The sequence below is a fragment of the Anarrhichthys ocellatus genome, unplaced genomic scaffold (assembly GCF_004355925.1).
Source record: "Anarrhichthys ocellatus isolate YVR2014 unplaced genomic scaffold, GSC_Weel_1.0 scaffold72, whole genome shotgun sequence".
Classification (NCBI taxonomy): Eukaryota; Metazoa; Chordata; class Actinopteri; order Perciformes; family Anarhichadidae; genus Anarrhichthys; species Anarrhichthys ocellatus.
Window position 1 is genome coordinate 1,824,295 of NW_022280102.1, and position 23,068 is coordinate 1,847,362.

At 44.0% G+C, this 23,068-nt stretch overlaps 2 protein-coding genes across 3 annotated transcripts in view; one reads left to right on the forward strand and one right to left on the reverse strand.

Moving 5' to 3' along the window:
* Positions 1-1,220: 1,220 nt before the first annotated feature.
* On the reverse strand, positions 1,221-21,948 carry LOC116397786 (mediator of RNA polymerase II transcription subunit 13-like). Its single transcript, XM_031873589.1, has 30 exons — positions 21,060-21,948; positions 20,051-20,285; positions 18,711-18,879; positions 15,551-15,696; positions 15,236-15,433; positions 14,715-14,909; positions 14,434-14,590; positions 14,228-14,335; positions 13,408-14,127; positions 13,081-13,297; positions 11,672-11,699; positions 11,435-11,556; positions 11,170-11,257; positions 10,885-11,081; positions 10,594-10,793; positions 8,924-9,813; positions 8,646-8,813; positions 8,312-8,535; positions 7,999-8,194; positions 7,509-7,896; positions 6,327-6,543; positions 5,058-5,249; positions 4,752-4,975; positions 4,523-4,665; positions 4,272-4,430; positions 3,510-3,692; positions 3,237-3,382; positions 2,578-2,742; positions 2,281-2,381; positions 1,221-2,170 (listed from the first exon to the last, which is right to left on the reverse strand). The coding sequence occupies exons 1-30, from the start codon at positions 21,123-21,125 to the stop codon at positions 2,038-2,040; spliced, it is 6,375 nt and encodes a 2,124-aa protein (XP_031729449.1). The 5' UTR covers positions 21,126-21,948; the 3' UTR covers positions 1,221-2,037.
* Positions 21,949-22,730: 782 nt separating this feature from the next.
* Positions 22,731-23,068, forward strand: part of c18h3orf33 (c18h3orf33 homolog (H. sapiens)) — a 3,628-nt gene continuing 3,290 nt past the window's right edge. For both annotated transcript variants that reach the window (XM_031873618.1, XM_031873619.1), the window contains exon 1: positions 22,731-22,897. In XM_031873618.1, coding sequence (XP_031729478.1) covers positions 22,760-22,897 — 138 coding nt within the window. In that variant the 5' untranslated portion in view covers positions 22,731-22,759. The remainder of the gene's footprint in view (positions 22,898-23,068) is intronic.

Consider the following 23,068-nt stretch of genomic DNA (forward strand, 5'->3'; position numbering starts at 1 on the left):
TTGTGTCTGACCACAGGACACTGTACAGAGCATAGCTGAGTTATACAAAGTGCATGGATTTGATCCAATAGGTGACTTAGTGGGAGTGTTTGGCCATCATCCATTTCATCATTGTGTTTAGTGATGCTGCTGATTCTATGCACCTGTGGTTCCGCTGTGATAAGAAGTCAGTTCATTTAATGGTTGAATACAATGTGAAGCTTTTGTATGATTTTTTTCGACATACTATTGTTTTTTTATGACTTTTTTCATCACACTTTACTATGTCTTATGATTTGTATTACATAGAATACAATTATTTTTTTCAACATACTATACTATGGCTTTTTACAAAATACTTTTCAATTACTTTGCTTTGACTTTAAACAACTTTTCTTTGACATATACAATTACGTTATTCAACATACTATACTACGCAAATTTGGATGAATTATATTTATTTTCCGTGACTTTTTAGTCATACTACACTATGACTTCTAAATTAAAAAAAAAGTACAATATTTTTATGGCATATTATACTGCTATGCTAACATTATACATTTAATGACAAACTACACTATCAATTTTTCTTAGGACTCTTCCATGGCATAATATACTTTGAGATTTTTCAACATATTAAATTACATTACCTGACATACTCTAATAAGTCTTTATGACTTTCTGAGAAATACTATGCTGTGACTTTTAATATTGTCTTGAACATAGTCTTCCATGGGTGCATGGTGGTGAGGTAGCTCGCACTGTCACCTCACAGCAAGAGGGGCCTGCCTTCGGTTCCCGGGCTAGACGGTCCTTCTCTATGGAGTGTGCATGTTCTCCCTGTGTCAGCTCTCCGGCTTCCTCCCACAGTCCAAAGACATGCATAGGTTAACAAATTGCCCTCAGGTGTGACTGAGCATAAATAGTTGTCTGTCTCTATGCATCAGCTCTGCGATACGTTCGCCCAACATCAGCTGTGGTTGGCTCCAGCCCTCCACGACCCCGAAGAGGATAAGCGGTTCAGTCCATCCAGCTGAATGGATGGATAGTCTTACATGAAGTTTTCAGATATATTATACTCTTTTAAGGACTGTGTATCTCGTTCTTACCTTTGTTGATTTTGACTGGTTTAAAATATATATATTTATGTCCAATAATAAATTGTTGGAATATTCTCTCTTTGGTGAATCGTACCTAAAGCTGTTCAAACGTGTCAAAAACGACTCAACAAGAACCAAGAGCATAATGTAGACGCACTTTATTCCTAAAACAGAAGCTGCACCATCAGTAGCGGCACACAATTATATGTACACATATACACACACACAATTACCTAAATCTGTTATATAAAATATATAATCTGACAATGTACCTTTTAATTCCTCTTCAGAGCTCATTGAGTTACTGTGCGAGAGACTCTGGAGCCAAAGCAGAGAGAGAGGTAAGTCTCATCCACTCATCGGGTGGGACACAAATGCCCAGGCCAGCTTTTACTTCATTTTTACAGCATGGCAATAAAAAGGTCTGTACCCCTTTGAAAAAATAATATCCTAAAAGCAATCTACAGCAAATTCACTCGAACAGGTTTTTCCGTGTTGTAATTGAGACAATTACACTTTTGAAACCGATTCCTTTACAGTGAGATGTACACACCCTCTAGGATTTGTAATATATAAAAGATATTAAGCATTAAAAATTCCACATTTAAAAACTTACAATAAATAATATATGCAGGCATTTCATTAAGATAAAATTTCATAGATTGCAATCTACAGTCAATAAAAAGACAATTTATTCTCCTTTTATGAAATGTCCCTTGATCTTCCAAAATGCTAAAATGGATTCTTGGCATCTGATTGATAGATTGATTGGAAACTTGTAGTCAGTCAGTGTTGAGTGAGATACACCGGGGAGGAGTATGTAGATGTGGAGTGAGCACTGTAATGCTTCCTCCACATTTGCCCTGATGGAGTTGGGGATCCTTCACAGCAGGCAATCCAAGGTTTTCGACTGAGCGAGCCATCCAATCATATCTCAGCAGTTTGATCCCGTTAGAGTTCAGAGCATGTTCTGGATGAAGTTGTACATCTGGGTGAGCACCACAAAGTGAACAGGCAGACAGGAGCGTCGGTCCTGGGTTGCAGGGTCGCACGTCAGCCAGGAGAGGGCGTTGTATTGCTCCAGAACAAATCTGTAATGTAGAACGCAGAAACAGCAGTTTAGATCATACACATCTTGCATCATTCGTCTCTTTTTAATATACCTTGGAGTAAACGGACTCTTCTAATCTGAGCACTTTACCTGAGCACATCAGAGGTGTGGTTGGAGTCCAGGGGGTGGGAGTGTTTACTGTGCAAGAGCTCGTCTGATTGGACAGAAGACACGTGCAGGTGCAGAGAGGCCTGGGAAGAAAAAAGAAAGATCAAGACCCAAATTAAGTCCTTAGATTCATTTGTGCTTTTCAGAGATACAGACCTGAGGTCACCAGTCAAGCAAAAATACCAACAATTCTCTGTTTGCTGCTTGGGAAGAATGAATGAATGTATGATAAAACAATACGCATTAGTTGTAGCCCTACATGAATGTGACTAAACGTACCTTGAGGAAGAGTGGGCACTGGTTCTGGGCTTGAGGGCAGGCTGACCAGAACCAGTCAGGCAGTGGTCCAGCCTTAGCTGTTGAGACAAAGTAGCCCAGAGCCATCGGCTGCTGCAGGATGTTCAGAGCCTCCTCATGGGACTCCATACGATCGGCACTCTGTCCCTGAAAGACAACACGGATGCAATGAATGAACTACACTATGAAAATAAATGGTCTTTTCCTCGTCACCGTGTTTATTATATGCTGCTCATGACCCCACAAACTGTGCGAGTCACTGTAAGGTCATTAAATAGTTTGATCGGGGCAAATATAGTAATCATTTTGCCTTTACCAAGGAGCAGTTACCTCATTGTTTAAGCACATCCGCACATATTCGTCGTTCAAATAAGTAATTTCCAAACATGAGGCTTCATCTAGAAGCAGAACGTCATTAAATGTTGTTACATTCTGCTCCACCTGAGGCTTACGGGTCACATTCAAACTTTGAAGTTTCTGTATCTCAGTAGACGATAGAGGAATAAAAGACAATACGACATTTTCACACCAAATTGTAAATTGTACTCCTTTACCAATTTAAGCATGAACTTTATGATCTGTAATAGACCTTTAATATTGGTTTTAGTTCCATCGTTGAGTAATAAAAAAAGGTGACCGACCTTGCCTCCATCCCCCCCCTGGTGGAAGTGGGAGCCGGGCGAGTGAACAGGCGAGGTTGTGGGGGAGTTGGGCAAGATGTTTATGAGGTCTGGATCCACCATGTCGTTGTCAAACAGGTCAAAGATGCCCATTCCATCAGATCCATCTGCAGGGAAAATACAAAAACATGCAGAGAGCTCAGGGTTTGTTTGTGACTCACCTTCAGCAGTATGCAACACTCATCATTCAGCAGACATTAAATGTGATGCATTCCCTTGAGCTGCAGATCGTACCGGGATTTATAGGATTGAAGTTGATGTCAATGGGCTCTGAAGTGTTAGTGTTGACCTGCACCATGGCTGAGGTGGGGAACACCAGAATGTGCGTGCAGGATGTGTCCTGAGGAGTGCTCAGCTGCGACGTCTGCATGTTGAGAGTGGTGCTGCGACCAAACACCGAACCCGTCGAGACAGAATCTGCGGAGACAAAGACAGACCGTCAGATTTCGACGAACATTGGGTCTCTCTCGTTACCCCGGTTTTGTGCCTCCTCGACTCCTCGATCGAGGAGGCTTGCCGGAGGAGCTATGAGCGAGAAACACCGGTGTATCCTTTGCGGAAGTGTTGTCGGCACATGTAAACATATAAGAGACGTGACAGTCGTAATGATCGCAAACCACAGCTGGACTCTACAAATGTAAATGTAAAATAAAAATGTGTGACATCCAATCATTTTTGTCAAATTATGCAACATTGTGAATTTAATTAATAGAATGAAGACTGATCAGACGGATCAGTCATAAAATACATATTTATAACAAAACAATGGACTGCTGATGCAGCTGTGACACACGTCGCATGTATTTCATGTCGGCTCTGAGGCGAGGACGTCTCATTTTATTAAATGCCTGCTGCCTCGACGACTCTCTCCTCCTCGCATCCTTCATGGGCAGGACGAAGACGCGAGGAGGCACTAAATCGGGAAATGACAACACAAAAACTTAACTGGTCTCTCTGTTACAAAGTCTTAATAAACAGGTTACTATTTTCTCTTACCTGGCATGATGACAAAGGAACCCTGGGGCTCCATGGCAACCAGACAGGCGCTAAGGATGCTGGGAGTGTCCGCCGCAGAGATGCCACACAACCTACACGTCTCCTTCAGACGCTTACTGAGAGACTGCAAGTTCCTCCTGCTCAGCAGAATACTCCAGTCTGGAACGGGGACGAGAGAAGAGCTCATTAGTATGTCTACATGCATGTAAATCAAACCACATGTTCTGCAAACACTGCTGACGTGTTCGTACCTCTCAGCTCGCCGTGGCCCATTCTACCGAGCCGGCCAATCACCACCCTCCATGGCAGTGATGTCACCTGTACCAAGCCAAGGCACCACTCCCACAGCTTCTGCAAGCCCACTCGCCTGGCTGAGCCCTTTTTCCTGCGGGCCCTGTGTCAGACACAACATGTTTAATTAACACGTATACAGACACAGTTTTATCAATAACTAAACCAGCGATAAACTGTGGGACATACCTATTGGGTACATCGATACTAATGATGCAGGTCTCCAGCAGCTCTCCATGTTGGTCAGTGCAGGAGGCCAGCAACCAGCGCTGGTCATGTGACAGACAGTAGCCGACAAACAGGACGTTGTACTTCTGGGAGGCCTCGCCAAACGTCTCCCCGAGCTCAGTCTGCTTGTCTTTCACAGGAGCCAAAATGAAGGGTGGCGTATACAGACGCAGACACTCGGGTCTCTGCGCAGAAAGGAAAACCTGTTAGTTTCAAAAAAAAGAAACAACAGAGGACACCTTATTGCAATGCTAGAGTGGTGGTTACCTCTGGGTTCCTGAGGGCCATATCGATGGCAAGACCGGGACCAAAACCTGTCAGCGCCTTGAAGTTGGTGGAGTTGGGCAGAGGCCGACGACACTGCGTGAACACAGAGAAGGCCAGCGACTTGAGGTGCTGGCCGTAGAGATGGCGCTCCCCGCTGCGCACTGGCTGCAGCAGATACTGGCAGGGAACAATCTGACGAGAAAGAAACAACAGAAGCACTTTAAACGGGGCTGTGAAAACACATGTTGTCCTTAACTGTTGTAGAGCAACCAACTGTTGAATATGTAATATTTTCAGCCAGCTAACAGCAGCTCAGCACTTGTATTGTGAATCTCAAAATGTGTACCTGCATACTGGCTTATTAACAATTAGTGAAAAAGCACAAGAGATACAGAATAAGTATCTTTCAGATACCGTTTTAACTGGAGCATTGCTTTAAATAAAAGACAAGTCAGTTGTATTTAAGCTGTTATTAATAGGTTATTATAAGCATTGTTTGGATCTTCTGCCAGTTTTGATGAAATAAAATCAAACATTTAAGCTGTATTATATTTTAATACTTAAATTTTGCACCAAACCTGTGTGACAAACGGTATCAACACAAAAATTGCTGCAACAACTTATGAGACATAATAAAGCATGGGGATGGCCACTACGTACATCCATAATAATGTTCAATGCCTCTGTACACTTTCACAATTTACTTTTGAATCATGACTAGAACAACTTGACACACAATGCTGAGGTAATCTTCAGATTCCCAATCTTCAGATGATGTAAACCACTTTTATGTAGCATATACCGTTGATCTGCTGTGTTCCCCCTAAAGAGCCCCAGCACCCTCCCCCCAAAAAAGGCAAAACTATGTCTTAGTGGGCCTCTGTGAATGCAACTTATGGTGACATAAGTAGAAGATTATTAAACCAGCTCTATTAAAGAATAATACTTTCAGATCCCCTCTGGCATGTTGACGCAATCTTCTTTCTCTTTATCACAGGTGTTGCAGTTAGCACCTTGATCAGTGTCTGCTAATGAGTCCCCTACTCCTCCTCACCTCCCCTCGCGTCTGCTGTAATAACCTGCTCTATTGGGACTCAACTGGCAAAATGGAGCAAATTAGTTAAAACTACGGACGCCCTCAACCACAGCTCATCAGCAGATTCCTGTGAGAGTCAAACTGAGTGATCTCAACGTGTCTATCCAGTAATACTAACACAAGACTTCCCAAACCTAAAAAAAACACACCGAGACTGTATTGTTGGCCTGTACCTGTACTGAGACAGCGTTTCTGATGCGAGCCGGCAGGAACTGGAGCATCTCCATGTAGCAGCGCAGTAGCCCCAGTGTGTAGGCGCTGGAGTGGACCTCTCTGTCGGCGTCCTCGTAGCTGAAGGGGTCGACGATATACACCACGATGGCAGGCGGGTAAGACACAGCGTGGGATTCTCCGTCCGTTGGCTTCCCCACTTTGTCTCTCTCCATTGTGCTGTTGATAAAGAAGGCACATAATGATTTAGAAAGGAGTCCGAAAGAAACAACCACAGGAAATATTTTCTCAACAACATGGCTAACAGAAGAAGTGGGAAGGAGGAGTGGTCCGTGTAAAATAAAAACTTAAATGTGAGCAACAGTTTTATGATGAAATAGATTCTTTGTATGTCAAAGGACCTAAATTACAAAGTGACTAGATTCTATGTCACAGTTGTCTTCCAATGTCACGTGTGCTTGATTACACAGTACAAAGGGAGACATTACCAGCTCAGAAATATTGGAGCAGTTTTATTTGGGAAGTCATTTTGGAAAATTACCGAAAGAATATGTTACTAAAAACAAGCCAAATGAAACAACATTGCTAAACAGGATAAAGTTTAGAATAATATATAAAACATATTGATAAACAGTTAATTTAAAATAAATAAAGAGTTGTTTATGGGCCAAAAAACAAGCACACCCTGATAAATGTAAAGAACTAGGGATACGCCAGACTTTTACAGCGTCATAAATCCATATGTTGAAAAGTTTCCGTAGTTTTGAAAAAGATCATAATTTGCATCCTTTCTGTTCACTCGCTGTCTAACAGCGGCACCACAACTCGGCTGAATCTCTGACAGCAAGACACAAAGTCGTGTCCTGTATTTACATATGCGACACCGGATGACATTCATGCATGACATTTATCTCTCTGTCAAGCAGCTGTAGACTGCAGGGACTGTCACAGCTTCAAATAACACAAACTGTGAAAGTATTTTGACTAAACTAGAACAGAATGTGTTCATTTACTGATTTAAGTTGTTCTCATAGTGTAAAGAGTAAGGGCTTTGTCAGTAGTGGTATTAAGTATAAAACAAAACAACTAAAAATGTTTGCAAGGAGTGGTAAAAAACCATCAGCAGCAACAAAATGTAATCTCTCCATCTGGATGATTCATTGACTCTCGTAGTGGTAGCCTACCTCTCTGGCGCCTCAGTGGTTGGCAGAGGTCCTTGAGGCTGGTTGGCAGAGGGTCCATTTTCTGCCAGCCCCCCGGCACCCTGTGGGTTGGACTGGGGTCCGTTCTGAGACGTGCTGCCCTGCAAGCCCGTCGTCCCAAACGGCGAGTAAGAGCTCGGCTTGGCTGAAGCCATTCCCCCGACAGTCTGGGAGCCTGAGGTGGAAGAGGGAGGGGTGCTGTTGATCTGGGCAGGCTGGGCAGAGCTGGTGTTGGAGCTGGTAGTGTTGGTGCTCTGGGGTCCTGAGGAGGTGCTGGAAGAGCTGGAGGTCTGGGAGGAGGAAGAGGCCACAATGGGGCTGCGCTGGGACAGTAGGGAGCTATCCAAAGACTGCTCTGACAGGTACGGAGCTGACAAAATGACACGGTAAAAAAAAAAATGAGTTATCATTTCTACAACCTTTGTGGCCTTTCAAAAATTTGGATTTTAAGAGTTATAAGTCAAGATGTTACCTAGATCATAGCGGCACACTTGAGCAAATAGTTTGAGCTTATTAAAGGCTTCATTGTTTCCGTCTTTGGCAGCCATCTTGAGGAACCAGTCACTAAGGGGCTGCTCCGTCATGCTCCTGCCTTCTGTGGAGCCGACCTGCAATACGCCCTCTGGGTGACTCTTGCAGATGGGCCTGTGTTGCCCAAGCTGGCATGCCTGAGGACAAAAAGGGAGATAATGCGAATGAAACCGCGTGAGTCACTTCATGAGAGCACGAACTGCATTTGTGGGCATGTCGGTACAAGAACATTCCGTTTCCTGCCAGGTGCGTACCTCATACATTGCACTCAGATCTTTGAAGAAGGTCTTTGCTCCGCGGAGCAGAGCTTCATTTTCGGGGCAGACGACAACATATCCAACATCTCTCTGGGACCCAAAAGGATCCAGAAGAAGCTTCTCCCAATAGGGCAACCCAAACGGAGACAGCACCACAAAATCATACTCATAACCGACCAGAAAAGTGGGGATGGGAAGAGGCTCAGGAGACTCGTCTGTACCTGTAGTGAAAAGACAAAATGTTCATCTTTCTTTCAAAAAAACACTATATTCCAAAATAGATCTCCCACTTTGTTAGAGATAAGACTGATTGGATACACTTCCCGCATACCATATGATCCCCTTCCAGCCATCTTGTGGAACTGTTGCCAAGTGAGCGGTCCCTGAACGCCCCAAGAGCGCACACTCCTTTTCTTCTGAATGGTGTCCTGCAGTACAGGCTGGAGGGACAACAACACCCGCAGGACGTCCTGAGAGAATAGCTTGCTCATGTCTGCCACTACAAAAAAAAAGGAAAAACAAAGAGAAAAATGTCTCAACTTACCAGGTTTGAAGTTAGTAATAGGATGAGCTTGCAGTACAAAGAAATGGCGATACAAAAATACATACCTTTGCATTTTGGCCACTGATGAAGACAGGTGCTTTTCACTAGTGTTTCATCTACTTTGCCTCCTGACATATTGTCCATGAATTGCCGGCCGTGCTCCAGGGCCATGTAGCAGTCGTTATAACAGTCTCTCTCTTCCACCCTCAGAAATGAGCTGGGGACTGAGCCTTGCTTAGGGTACTCCACGCCCGCCATCGGAGCAAAAGGGTTGGTGCACTGGTCCTGCAGCAGCAGAATCAGCTCATCCGGAGGTTTCTCCGTCAGGCTTCCGGCCTTGTGCGTTGTGGAAGATCGCAGCTCTTCGAAACACCGCTCGGTGTCTCGACTAGCGTCCGAGCCTCGTACCACAACGTCCAGCTCGTCCTCCAGAAACAGTCCGGCCGTTTGGCCAAAACGCCGATTGGTGACGGCGCTGAAGCCACAAGTGCAGGGGTACTGGGCCTCGCCATTGTCCTTGAGGTACACGCCCACGTCTGCTCCCCTGATGTTCATGTTGCAGACGCATACGCAGCAACTGTCAAAGTTGCAGTCCTTGAAGAGGTTCATCACCGACTCGGAGAGAATAAGGGTGACGTAGAGACTGTGAGCCTCGGGGATAGAAGGTACTGTGGCCGGCTCAACGGAGCTGAGCGGTCGGCAAGTGGAGGCAGTAGAGGCAGGGGAGTAAAGGTCAGAGTTGTCATACTTGAGTGAACCCTGGACGCTTGACGGGCCGCGGGGAGTCCGTGGAGTGCGTGGTGTGCGAGGTGTGGGCACGGAGAACCTTGGCGTGGCTGGGGAGGGCAGGATGCCTGTGCCGCTGTTGCTTGGAGGGGCACTGCTGGACATGAAGGGCGTGTGGGTCTGAGGCGTGTAGGTCTGGCTGTAGTCCGGCTCCACACTGGGGACGTTGCTGTTACAGAGAGAGGAACAGGGATTCACATGCATTTCATATTGTGGTTCCGATAGATTTTCTGTTCGAAAAAACAAACATAAATGCTGTTTCCAGAATAGATTTTTTGCATTTGAAGATATTCGTCAGTATTATGTGTCGTGCCTCGTTAACGTACATTTCAGTCACTATAACAATACATCAAGTGAGTGCAACACTTTCTACAGGTATTCTTCTATATAGTGTAATAATTAGTCTCAAAATGTTCAAACAAATTACTTAATTAAAATCAATTGCATTTATATTAAACATCTTAACTAAAATGCACCACTAAAATACTTTTAGTAAAGTTTTATCCTCCAAACTTAAAAATATCTTAAATCACTATTTTAAAAAGGTCAGCAATAAACTGCAATTTGTTTTTTTCAGTTTGTTAATTGGTTAAAATGACATCAAAAGAAATACTTATGAAAGTACTTTTTCTTGTCTCTCTACCAACTCAAAAGCATCAGGTATTTTACATGATTGAATGCATCACTGGAGATGACAGTAGCACGTTAAACTGAATGCCATGTGAATACTTTTGCATTTTCTATACCATTATAGGACAAGTCCACAAGCTTCAAACCTAGTTGCTCTTTATAGGAATATATACAGTAAGTGATATGTTGCTTTTAAACAATAAACATGTTAATGAACATCTGTAATAGACTGCATCCATTAAAAGGTGACAGACTAGTTAAGTTAGTGCGCTCATCCCTAAATGGTCCCTTCCCCACTGTGAACACTACAGGCACTAACCTGTCTTTGGTGAGGAGATTGACATTCGTCACTGGGGGTATTAGTTCCATTTTGCCCAGGGTCCAGCTGGGTGTGTACACACAGTCTTCTGGCAGTTTGATAGGCAACATACACTGGCTGGGTAGCATCTTCAGGGGTGCGTACATGGAACAGCCGATCAACAACTGGCACGTCTCCGGCTTGTATACAAAGGAGAAGTCCTAAAAGTAAAAAAAAAGGTTTAAAGGGTGAAGCAGACTGATGTAGCAACATGTTAAACCTCATACGTGGCAGGTGTGCGACATGTCATACCTTTATTTCGGATGGCTTCGGGCTACAGAATCCCTCCTCCACCTCCATCTTGTAGTGGTTGTTGAGCTGGCTGCCGTCCAAAAGCGTGAGGCCCGTCCCTGCTTCCAGGCTGTCCTTGCTCCCGGAGTTCATGGGCGAGTAACCCTGTTGCTCCAGGGAAGGCGGAGTGGGAAACATCTGGTGCAGGTCTGCTGAGCCTAGAGATTAAAGACATTATGACTTCTCTTGAACCATATGATAAATGGCTCCGATGCGCAGTGATTAAATGATGCCCGGTCCCCTTACTTATGCAAGACAGGGGATCCGTCGTGGCTTTATTGTCCTTACAGCCAAACTTGTCGTCGGTTCCAGCACCAGCTCTTTTGGATCCAGGCTGTGCAGACATCAAAAACATAAACCGAATAAATCATCCATATCAATGTTTCAACAGGCTTTACAGGGCCCCCCCCCATCAGCCCATCAGCAGCTGCTCTCAAGTATTTCACAAAACTGAAGAGTAAGATGGAAACATTTCAACAAACACTTCCGTTAGCCATATAGATGCTCTTACCACTAGCTCATCTTCATCCGAATTGAAAATTTTATCCAGGTCACTGTAGGACACGGCCAAGTCGTTCTCGTGGATGAGGCTGGTGGAGGCTGAAGGTTTACTGCCTGCTGCGCCCTGACCATCTGCAACGCAAAGCAATCGAAGAGGAGACCTTGAATAAGACAGCGAACTGCAAACATCAATTATGATTAAATGTCAATCCTCGGGGCCAAACGGACAAAGGGAAGGCATTCTCACCGTCTGCTGCTCCAGTGTCTTCATCCGACTGGATCAAAAAAAAAAAAAAAAAAAAAAAAAAGAGAAAACAATCAAGATTATTGTGGTAACACTGATACCAGCCATACAAGAGCTGTAGCTGAAGAAAAACATGGTCTGAAACTGGCCAAACTAGAATTTCAGTAAATATCCAAGGCAGGAGTAAGTAAACATTACAGTCATTTAGCAGACGCTTTTATCCAAAGCGATTGACAATAAGTGTATTCAACATAGGTATTCAAGAGAACTACTAGTCACCAGAAGTCATAAGTGCATCTCCCTGTTTACACAAGCATCTAAGAGCAAAAACCAGAGCAAAAGTAGAGTGCAGAAACAAACTAATACAATACAATAAATGCTAATACAATACAATACAATACAATAAATGCTAATAAGTGCTAATACAATACAATAAGTGCTAAGTGGAAGGCTCTGGGTAAACAAGAGCAGAATGTGACAGGCATTCGATGAGGACTTTTGGTACCAGATGTTTTTTGGTCAATGCAAATATTGTGGTTCAACAAACTTTTTCATACAAGCCGGATGCTGAACATGTCAGGTTCAGGTCGGTACTTTACTAGAAGATAGGAGCAGATCTTAGCATGAACTCCTGTGCCACACCAGGTAGGGGTGTAACGGTTCACAAAATTCTCCGCTCGATTCAATACGATACAGTGGTGCCACGGTTCGGTACGTTTTCAATGCAGAAATGCCAAATCCTCGCTGGTGAGACTATCAAGGGGGCGTGTCTGAAGAACATGGCTCTTCATCTCCATTCAGTAGTGAGGTGATGTGTCGTTACAGTCAGGTAGCTTCGCGTAGTCCGTGACGTCCGGCCGTTTGCAACAGCGGGTGCTTCGGACATTTGATTCTCTGTTTGGGCTTTCATTTTCTTTTACAAAGCAGGAATTATGGTCTGGCGAAATGGGCTCGTGGATGAGTAGTGTCACCGGGCTCAATAGCATTAAGCATGTTGGTACAGCCTGGGGTTCCACTACAGAGTAGGGTCTCCTATCCACGGCTATAAATATAGCAATCGCCGTGGTGAGAGTTTGTAGCGTGTGTGCTGCTGTTGGTTTTCCTGCAAAGCTAGTTTGGCATAGCGTGTAGAATGTTGTTCTTCCGTGGTGGGCGTGTCAGGCAGCACGTTGCCTGTTACGTTGGGTGGGTTGCCATGTTGAGCGCAGTGGCTCCACCGAGAGAACATTATATTTCCACACAATTTAAGCTTCTGCATTTTCCAAATGCACTCGTATGATTCAAACGTATTCGCTCGTAATGCGTACCGAACTGTGAGCCTCGTACCGAACGGTTCACTACGAATACATGTATTGTTACACCCCCAATACTAGGATCTCAACCTGGTATTTCAACCCTAGTCAGGAACCCACCTTGTGTTTCTTGTTGCCCTCTCTCTCAGCTCCAGACTTGTCCTTTTTGTCGGAGAAGCTGAACTCATCATCTCCCTCTTCAAAGGCGTAAGGGTCTGGCTCCTCACTGTGTTCTCTGTCTCCTGTGGCTGAGGCAAGATGGCTGTTTCTCCGCTGGGCGTAGGTCCTGACCAGCTCCTGGGACACCTTCAGGTTCTGCGTGGTGCCCGACATCAACCTGAGTGGAAAGAAATTGCGCAGCGATGCTCAGACAGATGCAGGTATTCTGTTTAAACTAACAACTACGTTTGTTCTAATGCAGCCAACGATGAGAAATTGAACACTTACTCAGTGACCGACACTACGCTTTCTATTCCGCCGCTTCTCCCCGAGTCATCTCGTATTTTATCCACAGGTAGCTGGGGAGTCAGGAAGTTGGATGCCTTCTTCCTGGGCAAGTTGAAATACTTCCAAGGGTTGTGGGTGGAGTCTTCATTGGGGTTGATGGCAGAACCCACAAAGACGGTGGGTTCTAAGGTTTCACTGTAGGCTGGGGGGAAGGGCAGAGGAGGCATAGGCATGTTCTCCAGCTGAGGTTCCTCAGATGTGCCCTTCTGTGGCAGCAGACAGGGCTCCACTGACGGCGGGTAGAACTGTTGGTGAATGGGCGTGGATGAGTTCTTCATCTCACTTGGAGTCATGTCACCTTCTACGTGATCGCAGGGATGTGGGCTGAGTGGAGGGGGAGGCGGGGATCCGACGAGGTCTGCGGAGGGGCCATGTGTGTGCAGCGTCGGGGCTTTGGAGGGCACCGTGTCCACGTGGTGCAGGCTGGGATACGAGCCCTCCTCCTGTGATCTTAAACAAAGCCTCTGGTTCTGTGGCTCCAGGGACTGCTCCTCGCTCACAGAGTTGCGGTGGTGAAAAGGCGTCTGCGGCCTCTTCTGCTGCTTCTCCCCCTTTTCTAGCTTCTCGCCCAGCTTGTGCTTAGGGGCCGGCTGGGCAGGCTGGCCTGATGAAGGCGGGTGTCCTGAGGTGCTGCTGGACCGCTGTTTCTGACTCTTATGTCTGTGTGGAAAAGAACAAAGAATGCTTTCAAGATTCTTTCTTGTAATTGTAAACATACAGTAAATCTAGAATCACTTGTGATTGCATTCATTCAGCATACCTTGAGCAGTTGCAATGTGGCCTGTGCGTACACTCCACAAAATCCCAAAGTCCAGTGTTGTCCGACTCCTCCTCACAGGTCCCATTGGTCAAGGTAGTAAACTTCCTCCTATTAAAAAGGGGCAGATTGACAAATAATCAGTCAGCGCGGAGGGACTACTTTGACTGGCAATGATAATTTTGAGGAAGAGATGTCACTAAACATACTTGTTGCCTGTACGGTTAATGTTATACTCCTGCCACACAGACTCAACCATCTGGGTGGCCAGCCTCCGAGGGATTTTACCCCCATGAAGAGTGTTGTTAGAGCTGTAGCCATCCGTTGCAGACGACAACTTGAGCCACCTCTGGGAAGGCTGATAATCTATGCGGGAAGAGAAGACCCAAAAAAAAAAAAAAAAAAAACCTTAGTATGCAGAATCTCTCGGAAATAAAGGCTGAGAAATGTGTTAGTTTAATTCTGGTCAATATGCAGCTTTGAGTCTTACCAGTCTGAGCCTCCTCTGGTGACGTTGGAGGAGTCAGAGTGACGGAGGACATGGCAGGATCTCTGTGAGCAGCTGGGCCCTGCTGAGCACCACACAGGCTTCCTGAGGTGTTGACGGAGCCCTGAGGGACCACAGCAGGGAGGTCCGACAGGGGGAGAAGTACCAGACAGGAAGGGTAAACCATCCTAACTCCCGCTGCAACCAAACAAACACATATTTCAAAAACTTCTGCAGAAGAATCAAACAGGCATAGATACCTGGAGTAGGCAACAGTGAGACTTTCTTACATATTTTAAACCACTTTGGGCTCAGTTGCAGCTATGTGTTGATCTCCACATCACCCATTCTTATAAAAAGGTTAATATAATACTTACTAACTAAATCCTTTGGCAATGAATCCCATGACATTACAAACAATAAAGTCAGTTTCTCAAACCTTTCCGACTCTCTACCCTGTCTGTACCACTCAGACCCAGGAAAAATATAGCATCAACATGAAGTCCAGCATTATGATATCTTACCGACAAGGACCTCCACAGCTGCCAGGGAGTCGTCCTCCCAGTCCGTTTCCTCCATTTTGTCTTCCTGGGTCTGCTTGGGATTGGGGCTGATGGGATAGAACTGCCTCCACTCTTCTATGAGCTTCTGAGTAGGGTGGTCTGACATCTTAAACGCCTGACCGGTGAGGGTCCCATTCAAGCCATACGGGCTGAGGATGACTAGAGGGCAGAGAGGAATCACAATAATTACGTAGGATAACTAATAAACCAAATGGAAAATGTATTGAAGAAGAAGAAGAAGAACTTTAACATTGTGCACAGCTGGTGTCATCCTACCTTGCAAGGGGCTGGAGCTCTGCTGGGCGAGGCTGATATGTTCCTCGTTCAGCCGCTGAAGAGGCTGATGTTGAGCGATCTCCACACTCGTGCACACATTGCTGTCACCGTGTACGAAGAAGGTGAACGCACAAGACAAGTGCTCGCTGCAGGGTGGGTCAAAGATAAAAAGAGACAATGTAAAGTTTAGAGAGATTTGTCCCAAAGCATAACCAATTCATACATTTAAAAAACACTTCACTTTGCAGTCAGCACCAAACAGCTAATGTAAATCATTCATATTATGCTGTCATGGTTCTGGACGTCACGGTCCGGCGCATGCAGCCACACACAGATTACATGGGATATAGATTGATGCACGTAATGTGGAACCAAAATTCCCCAAGCGCGAGGTCTGCCCAGAAACCTTTAGCCATACGCCGCTGGCAACTTAAGCTGAGGTTAGCCCAAGAAACAGATTGGCGTGTGAGTCAGTCCCACTATGTTTAGCGTGAATAAAACTGTGGAGGTGGAAGACCCACCGGCAGGTTCCCGGTCAGCTAAAGCAGCAACGGGAGAAGAGTTGTGTACTAGTCGAGGGCGATGCGTCGGTGTTGTTTTAGTACTTTCAATTTTATAGCATGCTGCGTTTCAGTTTATAGCCTACTGTCACCTGTTGCCTTTTTGGGAAAGGGTTTGTCCAGTGTAATACAGAAGCATTTGTCATTTTTAGAATGACAATAACATTTATAGTTTACCAAAGTTGCCAGTGGGAAAAATATGATCTCTGCCTCGAGCAAGAGGATTTTGTCTGTCTTTGACACTTGCACTACAGTCTGTTCCAAATAGGCGAAAAGAAACATATCCTTATGCATTTTGTTTGTTTTTTTTACCCGCTGTAACTGAACTTGCACTGAACGGTGACTCCTATCACGGGCTATGAACTGAATCATTACACCCCTTGAAGTCTCAATCACTTATTGTGAAGGAATGACACAGAGGGGGAAGAAGGGACTGAAAAGAGTTGAGATGATGTGAGAAGTACAATTCCTCGCATATCTGGCTTTGGCCCAAATCATACTTTCAGGTGAGAGAACATGAGGGCTGTCACACAACACACTCTGATTCAACACACTCTGAACCTTTATCAAACCTTCTTGCTACTCACAGGCTAAAATGTGAGTCAAAAATAAACACGGGAGATTTTTATAGTCCTGAAATGTTATAATAATATTCATAGTTCTTTTCTTACTTCTGGAGGGCCAGGCGGCTAAATGCACTAAAATAGTTCTTGTTGACATGGTTGCTGTAAAACCACAGCGCACACTCAGCATTTTCCAAAGACTGCCCCGCTCACCAGCCAGAGAGAGCAGGCGACAGCGAGACTGACAGACTTTTATGTTCGCTGTCCTGCGCTGCTGCCTCAACACCACAACTTGTAGACATCTTTATGTAGAAAAAAAAAATAAGCTAAACACCAGCGAGCAAGAAATCACCTCCTGTTCTATACCAACAACTCTTTTATATAGCCGCTGAAACTCTCATTGACAAAGCTGCCAGAGGGAACTGAGCCAAAGGGGCTGTGCATCAAACACAAGTCAGCTTGTATCAACAGAGCCAAAAAGCACTGGCTCAAATGAGCTTGTCAGGGAACTCCAGAATACACCAGCCCCCTCATTCAAGAGCAAGGGACCGCTAACGCGATGTCACCACCCGAGTGTACAAGAGGTGAGGAAATACAGCTGTGCAGAAACACACTAGCTATTTATGTGCTGCTGCTGGTTCACCTCAAGCTTGTATTTCTACTACACAAACCAGTTCCTAAAAGTGGAGGTGTGTACATGAAACATCACTCTGGAAGTGTTCTGCTATTACCTTAGACAAGTCTAAAATGAAAGAGAAAGTAATGCAACAGGCAGGATGACTTCTGCTTGACAATGTGTCACGCTGAAGATGTAATTATGAAATTGTAATGATCCTGTCATACTCTATCACAATTTTACATAAGATTTAACTCTGGGAATACAGTGTTTCTCCAAAAGTTGCAGGATTCTGGTGACTTAAAGCAACATGGATCTTGTAATAAATGCTTTTTAAAATGAATACGAGTTAGAACTGACTTCAGATTATAAAACTGTGCGAGTTCAAACAGAGCAGCAGATATGCAGTCTAGTGTCATGTTACACTGCTTAAGGAAAGCCTTGTGTGCATTTGTTTAAGCTGTTTTTTAAAAGACATTCTGTCTCTTTCCCTTAAACAGCCATCAGCTTATAACAAGATAGTCGAAACGATACAGTTGCAAGCACCGTCTCTGGGGAAATGGGAATTTTAACAGGAATTGTTATGGGACGTTTAAAGCACAACTTTCAGAACAATGAGGACCTCTGCCCAGTGAGGCTTTACACACTGCAGTAAACACTCACAGGCTTCGGTCATAAACAAGCATAAAACACTGCATGCGTTCTTCAAACACCCAACAAATATGTCACGCTTGATAGTAAATCCACCTCTTTATAAAGACAACTGTACTGCAGCAAAGCTTCTTGACCAGTACCTACAGACCAAATACTGACTAATGTTCAGCCCTTCAGCACAAGTAGACATCCTGCTCTTCTGCCACATCAACCTGCAGTGATTGTGCAGCTTCTTTTCTGTTATAAACAAACTACCTTGAGGTACATGTAAGCTTGACCGCTATGATGTAGGTGGAAAGGACCATCGGCATCGATACAACCTTGTTGTCACTAGTTCAGCCGACCTATTTTCTGAACAACTTTTTTGACACTTTAAAATAATGTCGTCAGCAGCATGTTTAAATGAAAACCTTTCAGGCATAATCTCCTCCTTTTTACTGGACGGATATTATTGTGAAACATCTGCAGGAAATGTTGAGACTCATTAAAAATAGCTTAACAGTGCCAAAAGTAGAATCAGTTAAAGTCCATCAGTGAGTGAGAACAGTATTTCTGTTAAATAGAGAAAAACCAGAGCAGCAGACAGCGGAGTAAAGCATAAACCATGTTGAACACCAATACAACAGGTTATTCCCACAGATCCAAACAGAAAGCAGCCCAGCTATAACTTGTCTTGACAACTAGTTGAGTCTTGGCTGCAATTTTTCAAATGATGGTCGGTCATAAAACATTGTTGTTGTTGTTGGATGTTCGGAAGCGGAGCATACCTTTTATTAATGGTCTTCTCCTCCTTCTGGTATGGCTTAACGAACCACTTGCCGATGCGAACAAAGCCGCGGTTCATGAGACACCGCTCCAACAAGTTGTGGATGGCTTTGAACAGGAGTGTTCGACACTCGTAGGACAGGCCACTCTCCCACTCGCCATCCTCCTCACCTGAAACAAGGCAGATACATTAGACCAGATACTAACAAACTGACCTCTCTCTTTCCTGAGGAACTGCCTCATGTCAACTGTAAACTGTGGTGTGCTAAATGGTTCTGACCTGTAGGGGACAGAGTTTAAATGGTAAACAACTGACCACAGTAGTAACTGAAGTGACCCATTTGAACATTAAAAAAAACAAAACATTTCGTTTCAACATTCATCTGATTAGTTATACAATAACATCATCCAAAATAAAATAAGTCAGCCCCTTAAATGTTACCATGAATGGCTTATGAGACAAAAAAAATATAAACGCTTTGCTTATATAAAGTGAAACATTATTGTGAAAAGATTTAAATCTGTTCCACGGATGAAGCCTACCCATGGATTTTTTGAATGCGGCTCTGTTCAATGATGTTTCATTAAAAAACACATCATAAAGACTAAATGCAAAGTCCAAACTACAAAATAAACCCTCCTAATGTTATTGCATTTCATCTGAGAGTTGTGAATGTGTTGCTGCTCTGTCTGTCTCTGTAATGGTCGATCAGTGCTGTATTCAAGTTACACTTGACACTCCTGAAGACAGGAAACAGACTACCTGGTCAGTGTGGCAGCCCCTACGGGGAATTGCTTCACAAATATGAAGACTATCAAAGCTAGACCTAAACCTTCATCTAAAATCAAGACTGTGTTCGGTGACTCTGATGCACAACACCTTGCTATTATGCTACCACACAAACTTGCACCTCCGTGGCTGAGAGCCAATGGCTTCCACAAGGCTTTAAACTTTAAAAGACCTGACAGAAACAAGTCAGTTAGGCGACGTCATCTTATCGTCATCAGACTACGCATCATTAAAACTGCATTCTAAATATTTGCTGCAGGTTAGAATGGTTGGCAGTGTCTTCAAACACTAAACATGTTTAAAGATGAACAGCAGTTCTTCACAAATGGACCAATTTTGCCTGCAGCTTTTAATAACTTCTACACACTTGAGTCTTTGTTTTTAACATTGAGGCACCAATTCCAAAGCCCTGGAATAACTGCTAAGATTATATGTGAATATGAAGATCATTTAGGGTAGATGTCAAAATATTGTTGCCATTTACACAGGGGAATGGAACATATTTTGAGTGTAACTGATTCTGATGACCATGGAGATGTTGCATGCACTTACTAGAGAGCTCATTATGGATTAGTTCGGCAAAACTGGGGTCGTCCCCCCACCAGAAGAGCCAGAGCTCTCTGCGACCCGGGGTCTGGTGCCTTCTCCACACACTCAGCACATCTGCCGTCAGGCATCGGCTGAAACTACACAAGATAGGGTCCTCCTCGGTCACAGGGAAAAGGATCGGCGAAGAGGTGGGTCCTTGCCACACAAAACGCCGCCATTTTATTCCAGTCAAATCGGCCTAAAGAGAAAGAGCAAAACAAAGTGAGAATGAACACAGCATAGCTGCACAGCATTAAGCCAATCATCTGTTGTTGACTGCATAACTCAGTGAGAGTGTGTGTGTTTCCTGTCCTGCACACACACACACACACACACACACACACACAACTGGGAAGCTGAAGACTGCTGTCATACAGAAAATCACTTTGAATGAAATAAAGCTGAAAACAGACTTGCTGGCATCTTGGAAAGTTTTGCAATACTTTGTACATGTGACTCTACAATCACGCCTAAAACATAACTGTCATGTAGAAATGTAGTCAGCAGTTATTAATTACTATTGGTGACACACCACTCTCTAAAATGAGATTCGTTTTTCTAATTTAAAACAGTAACTATTTGACTTACCTTCCATAATGTGTATCATTTAATATTACAGTGTCACTTCAATTATAGAAAAACATGATGTTTGTGACATGTTCTCAATAATTCGCCTGTTGGCTTGACCTGTTACCATCATGTTACCAACATGAATGCTTGTTGGGTATTTCTGTAACCAAAGCAGTGTAAACACACTAGCATGCCATTTTCATGGGCAACTCTTTAATGTAGATAATTTGCAGTATGTGCTATATTGTGAAAGTTAGTTAGATCACGATTTGCAGGCCCGATGCCTTCACGCCAGTCTGCAACTGACGTTACAAAGCTTGTTGCCTGATTAGCCAAAATGGCTTTCTGGCCTCTCAGTATCATAGCTAACGCTAGCTAGCGCAGAGAACAGTGTGTGACTTACCAGGCAGAAGAGATTGGAGTGGCAGTCCTCCAAACTGGCCCCGTTTGGTACAAAGCACGAACTCATCCTTTCACTGCGTGGTTGTAACGTTAAAGTCCATTGTCTCAATCACCATCGGGGGCAATAGCTGATGTAGTTAAGTCTCTGGCGGAGCGGTGTTCTCTCGTAATTATCCCGTTAAAGCGCTGACCAACTTGCTAGCTACAGTTAGCTACCGCTAGTCAACCAGACAACTTGTAACCGGCGCTAGCCACCGCTAGCCCGGCAGCGCTAAGCTAACGTTAGACAGGCAGTCCAGATAGCGTCAACTGTAAGCTTTTAGCTATTCGACTCATCAATCCTATTTGAAATGTATTGTCTGATCTGGTTAGCCGCAAGCTTGCAGCTACGTTACCTTAACGCCAAATAGTCCACGTTAACATCACCCGAAAAGACCAACGTTGAATCAAACACCAGAAAAGTTAGATGCGCAATAAAAATAAGAGCTCAAAAACTAAAAAAAACTTCACCCCAAAAGCTTAGTCCCTGGTGTGCTAATGCTAATGCTAACGCTAATGCTAGCTAGCTGATCTGAAACAATTTCAAAGCAAAGGAACTCTCCCCTCCCCCTGATCTCTGCTAGCCTGCTAGCACAAAAGCTAACATACCAGAGCTCCAGCGCTAGCTTGCTAGCTAAATAAAACAATTAGCTACACCGCCCTCCTTTTCGCTAAAACCATCACAGTGCTCCTTCATAGTAAAACTACTCCTAAAACAGACGAAATGCCAATTTAGCGACACTACTCATCGGCTACTTTTCTCTGCCAGATCCATGGGTCCTGCAGATTTCCATTATTTCAGTTCATGGATTGAATTCTTTAATGGCGGCCAGGAGGACAACTCTGCCTCTCAACTCCTATTGGCCAATTTGTGGTAATGGGGGCGTCATCCGTCTTCAAGTAGCTCCATGACTTCACAGTTTACAAGATGAGAGCTCCGGTGCATCTGTCATACAGTCAGTGGTCACTCCTCAGCGATGTCTGTTACTAAACATGTCTCACTTTGCAGCATCTGCTGCATGTGACTGCTATAAAGAACTGACTTTTTTTTTTTTTTTTCATTAATGGGGACATATGTGCGTTTTTGCACAAAATATGAATTATTATAAATATGCACAACAATAAGAAGAACATAACATTTTCTGTCTGAGCCTTTTGCTTTGTGCATTGAAACAGGGTACAGCAGGTATGAAGTTATCTAGGTCAAGTTGTGCAGACAAAGATGCGGACCTGATTCCACCGGTAGGCTAATAGGTCGATCATTTGAATCTCAGTTGCAATGGGCATGAACTACCTACTTATATATACATTTATATTGATATACATTTATATATACAAATATATATTTATATACACACATTTATAGGCATGGACTACTTACTTATATTTATATTTATATTGATATTGATATTTATATTTATATTTATGTATATATATACATTTATATTTGCTTTTGGCAGAGTAACTTTGATATTTACAGTGCCAAGTGAAAATGATTGCAATTTCTGTTTTTATTACATATACATAACGTGCGCCTGGCACGTTAACGCCATCCTGTCATATCCAAACCAAACCACAGGGCGGAGACTTTACTCAAGCAATACTGTTTGTACGTCCCTCCCATGTGGGCGGAGCGTCGGATGCATCGAAAATGTCAACATCATGCCGGCGTCTTCCGGAGAAACAGAAACTGACGAGGGACTGACTGTCAGACAACAAAGAGATCGAGGAAATCTGTCGTCTCGTAACATTGTGTCTGTAATATCTCAGTTTGCAGATGATAATTTAACACTTGTGCGGGTAGGAGTCTCTTTTGTGTGACCTGAATTTGACTGAACATGAGCGTGCAATGTAGTCACTTCATTGCTATGATGTGCGTGAGCCACGTGCATCTACGTTTAACCTGTCAGTGGGTGGAAACATGACACAAATCTGGACGGTGTATATATATGTATATATATATATATATAT